Raw genomic sequence first — 9,364 nt, forward strand, 5'->3', positions numbered from 1 at the left:
CAAATTTTATTTGATCAAATATTATCTAATATAAAATTGATCTATAATGAAAAAAGGTTTAATAATAAAAAAAGTTTACAACACATCAAATATCTGTGGTGATTTTGGCATTTTGGATTTTGTATTGTAAAAAAAAAAAAAAGTTTATGAAGTTTATCAATAACTACAAACCAGCATTTGCTGAGTGATAATTACAGCTTGATTTTATTTTTATGTATGTTATGTATGTATGTATTTCATTTCATTTTATTTGATATTAATTTAATGTTAATTGCTGGTAAGTTACAAAACCACATACAACAAATTACGTTGTTAATAATGGTTGAAATAAAAATGGGAAATGAAACAATTTTAAAACTTAAAATGTGTGTGTAAATAAGAAATGATCTGTGATCAATTGTGAGCAGTGAATTTATTTTCGCTGATTCTATTCAGATACGCTGTGATAATGCTGATGAAAAATAATAACAGATTTGGGCATTATGGATAAGTAAAATAGTTAATGATCTTACAGAGCATTTTTATATATCTAATAGTCAGAAACTAGAATTTCATAATGATTTTATATAGAAATCCTCACTGCTGTCTTTCAAAATTACCCCAGATCAGTGAACATATTACATGCCCATCATTTCCGTCATAACTTATATACAGTATGTCTGTAATTCCCACGGTCCTTGTGCATCAGCTATGAGCAGAATGTGTACTTGTTTTTCTATTAATTTCCCTCAATTCTGGCCTTATTGCTTGAACAATTGAAGGAAAAAGGTCACTAATATTTCCTGTGGTACGAGTTCCACATGGAGAAGGATACGTTCATTTGCAGGTTCCCACACTATGGTTACTTCCAGAGCTTTGGTGTTTGTCCTCCCCTGTAAAGCATTCGTTTTCTTTCTCTAAACACTCTTGTGCTCTCTCTCTCTCTCTCTCTCTCTGTCTCTCTGCCTTTCTCATAAATGATTGTAGGTGCTGAGAGCCAGTGTGGTTCCTTCCATGTGGCTTGAGGGACTATGCTGCTGCTGGTAGCTCTGTGCCTGGTCTGCACTTATAAAACCATCTCGGCCGCAGACAGCAGGCAGGACAGCAGCCGCACACCACAGCTGGACTACAGCAGCATATTCCTTTCTTTCTGCACAACAACAAATGACTGGCCAAACTCTGCAAGGAGGACCCACTTTGCCCTTTTAAAGTAAGCCATTTTCTCTTGTTTCTGATTGAATGTCTGGTGAAGTTGCTTTAAAAATCAGTGGGATATTCTCCAAGGACATTGTCGTGCATCAACTGTAATAGTTTTCAAACGGGGCAATGGAGGCTGTTCGTTTTGGCATCTGTTGCTTGTGACTTTATCACTAACATTTAGTGTTGTGCATATGCTGTAGATGTTTATAAATGAGTTGTTCTCTTAGCTTTGTGTGTCTCTGTTGGCTGGCAGGATGCTCTGCTGCTCAAGAAGGCCTGCTGGGGTTATGAAAAGAGCTGCTCCCCTGAGCACAGGTTCAGCTATCCTGTGTGCACCAGTCTTGACTTGGGATGGTATGCTTTTCTTTGCTGACCTACTCAAATAAGTCACATTTTTGAAACACTTTTAGATTTTCTCACTATCTACTTACTATTTACTCACCCTCAAAGCTATTGAATAGCTTTAAGTGATCAGAATGTATATGGGACACTTTTTGGAGATTGTAGCCAATGATCACGGTCGATTTTTATTGTATGGAAAAGTGGAGCATTAACATTTTACAAAATATCTCCTTTTGTGGACGACAAACGGTTGGAATCACATGAGGTTACTAAATGATGACAGAAATTATATTTTGTTGTGAATACCAAGCAGTATTTGCAGATATTGCCTACACTATTCCTCAGATGTTGGTATGATTTTTGAATGTTTTTTAGTCTCTTATGCTTACCAAGCCTGCATTTATTTGATCAAAAAATACAGCAAAAACAGTTAAATTGTGAAATATTTTTATGATTTAAAATAACTGTTTTCTATTCTAATATATTAAAAAATTTAATTTATTTCTGTGATGGCAAAGCTGAATTTTCAGCAGCCATTATTTATTTTAGTCTTCAGTGTCACATGATCCTTCAGAAATAATGTAAATATGCTGATTTGGTGCTCAACGTTTCTTATTATTATCAATGTTAAAAACAGTTCTGCATTTTTATGTTTTTGTTCAAAACTTTATTGCGAAGTGCTACCCAGTTATGTTTGTATAAGAATTAGAAACGTGGGGGAAATTGTATTATTATTTGCTTTACTCTACTAAAGAGTGTTCTTTAGACTCTCTGAGTGCTTCACCAGAATGCTTGAGTTATTCTGATGAGCTAAAAGAACAACAGGAAATGTATGAAATGTGTGTGTGGAGCTGAGAGTGAGACAAGAAGTGTTATTTTAGAGACCCTATATGCTCACTTCTAAGAAGATGATTTGCATTAAATACTTAGAAACTCATCTATGGGGACATAGTTAGATACCTTAAACGAACATTTAAGGGCGATTCCTCTCTGAAGTGCACCAGTCATATGCGGTTCTGCAGGGCCATAAACCTATACCTGGACTTGAGGAGTCCCCGCAGAGGTCATGAGAGGTAAGTGGACCCCCTCTAGGGTTGTTTGAGGTCAAGGAAAATGCTGATGCAAAACTCTGATATTGTTTTCTGTTTGGCAGAACTGTGAGAATTTCCTGTCTAAATGAGCTGTCTTTTTTTCTTTCTTTCTCTCCATCTCTCTTCCTCTATGTCACTGCAGGTATAAAGAGGATTTCCTGGAACAGGGTGAGATCGGTGGTCACTGCAGCCTTAATAGTAAAGCACTAGCCGCAGAAGGGACACACAAGAGTCCTTTTCAGTCTTGGTAAATAACTAATGTCCAAAAAATATTAATAATTAAAAAAAAGAGTTAATGGTTGTTTTTGTGTTAATATTTTCATTACCTGTGTTACACAACATTTAAGAACTAAGATTGATAAACTATATATATATATATATATATATATATTAGTATATATATAACACAAACTTTGAAAAATGGGGTCAGTAAGATTTTTAAAAATACATTAATAATTTTATTCAGCAAGGATGCATTACATTTCTGAAAATATATACCATGGTTTCCACAGAAATATTAAGCAGCACAAATGTTTTCAACATTGATGATAATAAGACATTTTTCTTGATTAGCATATCAGCATATTAGAATGATTTCTGAAGGATCACGTGACACTGAAGACTGAAGTAATGATGCTGAAAATTCAGCTTTGCATCACAGGAATAAATGACATTTTAAAATATGTTCAAATACATAAGTTAAGTTACAAATATAAGTTACAGTTATTTTTAAATTGTAAAAATATTTCACAATTTTGCTGTATTCCTGATTAAATAAATGCAGTCTTGGTGAGCAAATCAGGCTTCTTTCAAAAACAAACAAAAAAATTACCATCCTCAAACATTTTAATAATGTACAGTATATGTGCTAATATTTCCTGATGTTTACCCCAAAATAATTTTTTGTCATCGTTTACTCACCTGAAATCATTTGTTGTTCACCAAAAAATATATATTTTGAAGAATGTTCATGAAACTCTATAATAGATCATGATCATTGGCTACCACTTCCAAAAAGTGCCATAAAAATGGCCCATACAACTTGTGAGTTATGTGTTTTTCTCTCTCAGGTTTGCTGAACTGCAGACATACTCAGAGCTTGACTTCCACCCCCTGGATGATGGCCATTGTGATGTTATAATCGACAGACCAACCGTCTTCATGAAGCTGGATGCAGGTGATATTTTTGTGGAATTTTTTATTTAGAGTTTTTTGTTTAGTCTTCACAAGTGCTAAGGTTTAAAAAAAAAGTGCATATTTTGCTTGTCTTTTACAGGAGTGAACATGTACCATCATTTCTGTGACTTTGTCAACCTCTACATCTCTCAGCACCTCAACAATTCCTTCAGCTGTGACATAAACCTTGTCATGTGGGACACAGTAAGTATTCATTTCTCTTAAACAAACAAACTTTGTTTGCTTCCAGTATGTCCTCCAGTAAATCAACCAGAGAGCATTTCTTACAAACAGATGTTTCTTACTTGTCAGTATTAGAAAACAGTGTAACAGAAGGTTTGTTGTTTAAACCGACTGCCACAGTTTCAGGAGGTGTGCAGATCCTAAAAGAGAAAGAGAAAAAGGAAACAGTTGGCTTAAAATAAAGTGACTTACGAGGAAACCTTATCCTGCCTATTGTTCAAATGCTGTTATTTCAAGGGTGAGGAAGAGAAGGAAGAATGGAGGGGTGTGGCGAAAGAAGGATACTTTTTTTGTATGAAACAATGCAAATGTATAAATCTGCTTCATAATATTATATTGCATGTGTCCAGACTTTGAATGGTCATGTTAGATTGTAGTTTTAATAGAAGATGAAGAGAGATTATGAAAGGATTAGAATTTGTCTAGTGGCCAATATTTTGAATATGCAGAAATGTGAATGAGATTTGGTTTCATAAAGCTATCATAGAGTACTGTTCAGAAGTGTGGGGTCAGTAAGATTTTGTTTTTCAAAAAATCTTGTGTAATATAACTTGCGTTTGTTTGTTTGCTGGTTTTTATTGTATTTGTTTTTACTTGTATTTTTTGAATTGTTTTTGCCATGAAAATAGCCTAAGATGCTGACATGGTGTTAAATAAAAATATACTACTACTACTACTACTACTATTTTGTTTTTCAAGAAATACATTTTTTTCCCCCTTCCATAAGGAGACATTAAATTGTTTAAAAGTTACAGTAAAGACATTTATAAGATTTATATTTCAAATAAATGTCGTTCTTTTAAACTTTCTATTTTGAAAAGATTTAAAAAAAAGAAATTTCTAATTAAGTTAACATTTAAAATTACAATTAATAAAAAATATATTCCAAAAATAGGAATAATTAAACCAAAAATGAAAATATGCTGAAAATGCACGCATCCACAGGCCAACCAAGATGTAGATGAGTTTGTTTGTTCATCATAACAGATTTGGAGAAAATGTAGCATTGCATCACTTGCTCACCAATGGATCCTCTGCAGCGAATGGGTGCCGTCAGAATGAGAGTCCAAACAGCTGATAAAAACTTCAACAAGTAATCCACACGACTCCAGTCCATCATGTCTTGTGAAGTGAAAAATAGTGGGTTTTAAATAAACAAATCCTTCATTAAGAATTTTTTTACTTCAAACCGTTCCTCGTCTGACTTAGGAGAGAAATATGCACAGACCAAGCAGCGTTTACAAGAGAAAACAGTCCAAAATGATTTTAAGCAAATATGTTGGTAGATTTTGATGTGAAAGGACAACAGGGGATGGACTTTTTTACTGGAGGATATGTTTTTCTTTTTATTAATTATGGGCTTCTTAATGATAAATTTGTTTCTTACAAACGCACAGCTTTTCACTTCACAAGATGTTAATTGATGGACCTGAGTCATTTTGATCACCTGTGGATTATTGTGATCACTGCATATTTATCAGCTGTTTGAACTCTCATTTATTTTGTTGTTTTATCTATCAGAGTTTGTATGGATATGGCGACCTGTTCAGGGAAACGTGGCAGGCTTTTACCGATTATGACATTATTCACCTCAAAAACTTTGACTCCAAAAGGGTAAAAGGCATTTGCTCCATATCACTTCACATTTTTCTCAGCATCTGAGTGTTTATTTAAAAGTGCGTTGTTCACAGGTGTGTTTCAGAGACGATGCGTTTTTCTCACTCCTTCCAAGAATGCGATATGGCCTTTTCTACAACACTCCTCTTGTACGTATCCTACACACCTCTCATTTGTTTCTTTTCCCCCCCATTTAGCATTTGTTCATCTCATCATGTTCATCTGCTGTCATTTGTCTATGTTAATGCGTCTCTGCGTGACATCGGTGGATGCTGTGTGTGTGATATAGAACATTTGCCTTGTGTGAGACTGAACTCATCTGGTGCTGTCGCTCAAATCATCCTCATATTAATGATTGTGTGCCTCTGCCCTCTGTGTGCAAATGACATATAGAGAAGATTTAACTGACAGATGTGTGTGTGTGTGTGTGTGTAATTTGATAGATCTGTGACTGCCACAGCGAGGGGCTGTTCAAGGCGTTTTCCCAGCATGTACTTTATCGACTTGGTGTCTCACAAGATGGACCAAAGGTAAACATGCTTGAATCCACACACACACAAATACAGATCATGATTTGATCCCTGTATTCTCATAGTAGCATTGAGAAACAGTCATACTCTCTGAATGAAATAATAAAATATATAAACTCAACCATCTCATCCTCCTGACATAAACACATTGATTTCACCTTCACAAAAAAGTATATATTTTTTATTTATATAATTTTAAATAAAGAATAATTAAATTAAAATGTATTGTTATTATTATTATTATTAGTAGTAGTATTATTATGTATACATTAATTTTATATTAAATTAATTTAGTCAATTTAAATAAATTATTAAATTATAATTTCATGTTTATATTATTTATTTTTATTTAAATATTAAATTGATTTGAACTCATACTTCTAAATAAATAATAACGTTATATTAGATTAATTGTACTTATACATTTTAATAATTATTACATGATATGTTATTTTTATTCCATTTTAAATATACATTTAAATTATTATAACTTAAATAATTATTATATTATAATATATTTTTATTAGGTATAAATTCAAAAGTTTTTGCCACCAACTTTTAAATAGGTTGATTTGCAGTAATGTTTAGATTAATGTCATATAAATTATAATGTAGTAATATGACGTACTTTAAGTTATTGATATGATTAAACTATCTGCCACTAGATGGCGGTGTTGGACAACTTATTCTTTTATTGTCTTTGTGCTTGTCAATAAGGCCGGGTTCTTTCTTTCCGCACATTTACTTTCTCTTTCCCCTCCTAATTAAAGGTTTAAATAATACATTCCTATATCTGAAACTGGATTATAGATGTTATAAAATATATATAGCTTATATATTCATATTAAGATACAAATGTGTGTTGAAATATGTATGAAATCTGTGATGTCCTCCTGCTCTGTCAGGAGGGCCAAGTCCGTGTCACACTGTTGGCAAGAAGCACTGAGTACCGTAGGATAATAAACCAGCAGGAGGTGAGTGCTCTCTCTCTCTTTGCTCATCATTGATTTATCACTCTGCTTCCGTAACTGCCCATTTAAACTCTTATTTGCTGGAGAACCCCTGATTGGTAAAAAGCCTTGATTTACTTGGCCTCTGTCCACATGAGTGTGAGGTCTCGTTAATCACCCTCTGAATCCCCACTGTGTGTGTGTGTGTGCAGCTTATCAATGCCTTGAAGACTGTGCCTTTATTCGAGGTCAAGCTGGTGGATTACAAATACAAGTGCGTGATTCAGTCTATGTTGGTTTTAAATGTATCGATATCTTTGGAGAAGGCCGAGTTTGGTGCTTGCGTGATTGAAAGCTGATGTGTATTCGTAGGGAGATGCCATTTCTGGAGCAGATCCGCGTCACACACCACTCTGATATCTTCATTGGGATGCATGGAGCCGGACTGACCCACCTCCTCTTTCTTCCCGACTGGGCCGTCATATTTGAATTGTACGTGGCTTTTGTATCTCTCTGCTTTCTATATGATCTGTGTGGACAGCTACACTGTCTACTGTCAGTCTGAGGAATGTAAATACTTCTTCACTTTTTCTAAGGCACTTTAAAACCCTCTGAGTTCATATGAACAGTTATTAGTTACAGTTTACAGTGTTTAAATAATGTTTATACCATTTCTGAAGTCACACTTTGAACATGTTTGTATTAACACAACCAAACGGGATATTTTGAGGTTAGAAACTATTTATAGAAACTTAAACATCTATTTCGCATTATACATGACAAATGTGAGAAGCATTAGCATGATGGACTTCAGTCCTAAGAGGAAAAATGGAGTTGCTTATCCTTATGTCTTTTGTTAACTTTAGACCAAGAAAAAAATAAAAATCAAGATCACTTAGTTTTATTACTTTTATTATATTCACTTTTTTTATATTGAGAAAATGATGTTGTGATCATGACAAAGCAACAGAAAACAATAATAATGCACAGCCTTATAGGACTTCATTATTGTACTATACCTGCTAATAATTTTTCTATATACTTTCACTACTGTTAAAAATGTTGGGTTGGTAAAAATCATCAGCATCATTACTTCAGTGTCACATGATCCTTCAGAAATCATTCTGATATGCTGATTTGCTGTTCTGCTGCTAAAGACACATTTCTTCTTATTATTATTAATGTTGAAAACAGTTGTGCTGTTTAATAGTTTTGTGGAAACCATGAAGCGGGGTTTTTTTCAGGTTAATGAATAGAAATGTCAGAAGAACAGCATTTATTTAAAATAGAAATCTTTTGTAACATTATAACATTTACTGTCACTTTTGATCAATTTAATGTGTCCTTGCCGAATAAAAAAAAAAAAAACTTACTGACACCAAACGTTTATTCCCAATGACTCTTCAAAGAACAGCAGAAACAGCAAAGTGGGCGATCGATGAAGGTTTTCCAGTGACTGATTCTTACAATTTTATCATTAGACCCCCCCTCTGACAACCATCATTTGTGAACATTTGGTTGCATCCTTGCACTTTAGAAAAGTGTCTTTCTGTTTCTCTACTGATAAATGAATACATCACGATTGGCTTCAGAGCGCTGTTTTTCCTCGACACCTATCTGCACGTGTTAAGACATATTCCCCAGTGTTCATCTGTGCGTCTGACACTCATGTCGTGTTATACATCCACCAAATACTCAAGTGGATGCAGTCAAGCTTCTGTGCTGTACGATGTACTTCTTAATGTGTGTTACGGAGGAGGGAAGCATCTGACTGTGTCTGTATGTGTGTGACAATGAAATACAGCCTAATTAAACAGTTATCCATCAAATGGAGTCTGTGGAGGCTTTGTGGGCCACCGCCTGCTAAGTTTGGGACATAAAACATCCCTCTTTCTGTATTCCACAGGTATAACTGTCAAGATGAGAGCTGCTACCGTGATCTGGCCCGACTGAGGGGAGTCCATTACATGACTTGGCAGAAAAGGGACAAAGTGTTCCCCCAGGATAAGGTGAGGAGAGCACACACACCGCTGCCTGGATTCACTCCAGTTTACTATTTTTAATCCCAGTATTCCTATATACAGTAACATTCAGTTTAAGTCATGTTAGTACCTTCAAACTAGTGGTATAACTTCCTATTAGCAAGTTATATTAACTATTTGAAAAAATTCTATATACTTTCTATTAATTATGATGTGTGTGTGTGTGTGTGTGTGTGTGTGTGTATACACACACA

The 9,364-nt window shown here is 34.4% G+C and overlaps 1 protein-coding gene across 1 annotated transcript in view; it reads left to right on the forward strand.

Moving 5' to 3' along the window:
- The first annotated feature begins 1,010 nt into the window (after window positions 1-1,010).
- Window positions 1,011-9,364, forward strand: part of LOC107753867 (EGF domain-specific O-linked N-acetylglucosamine transferase-like) — an 8,969-nt gene continuing 615 nt past the window's right edge. The window contains exons 1-13 of the mRNA XM_016570139.1: window positions 1,011-1,037; window positions 1,166-1,189; window positions 1,433-1,533; window positions 2,755-2,859; window positions 3,683-3,789; window positions 3,889-3,992; window positions 5,553-5,645; window positions 5,723-5,797; window positions 6,092-6,178; window positions 7,084-7,152; window positions 7,341-7,402; window positions 7,501-7,620; window positions 9,035-9,137. Coding sequence (XP_016425625.1) covers window positions 1,011-1,037; window positions 1,166-1,189; window positions 1,433-1,533; window positions 2,755-2,859; window positions 3,683-3,789; window positions 3,889-3,992; window positions 5,553-5,645; window positions 5,723-5,797; window positions 6,092-6,178; window positions 7,084-7,152; window positions 7,341-7,402; window positions 7,501-7,620; window positions 9,035-9,137 — 1,077 coding nt within the window. The remainder of the gene's footprint in view (window positions 1,038-1,165; window positions 1,190-1,432; window positions 1,534-2,754; window positions 2,860-3,682; window positions 3,790-3,888; window positions 3,993-5,552; window positions 5,646-5,722; window positions 5,798-6,091; window positions 6,179-7,083; window positions 7,153-7,340; window positions 7,403-7,500; window positions 7,621-9,034; window positions 9,138-9,364) is intronic.

This window comes from Sinocyclocheilus rhinocerous, unplaced genomic scaffold (genome assembly GCF_001515625.1).
Source record: "Sinocyclocheilus rhinocerous isolate Xijiao unplaced genomic scaffold, SAMN03320098_v1.1 scaffold711, whole genome shotgun sequence".
NCBI classification, from domain to species: Eukaryota; Metazoa; Chordata; class Actinopteri; order Cypriniformes; family Cyprinidae; genus Sinocyclocheilus; species Sinocyclocheilus rhinocerous.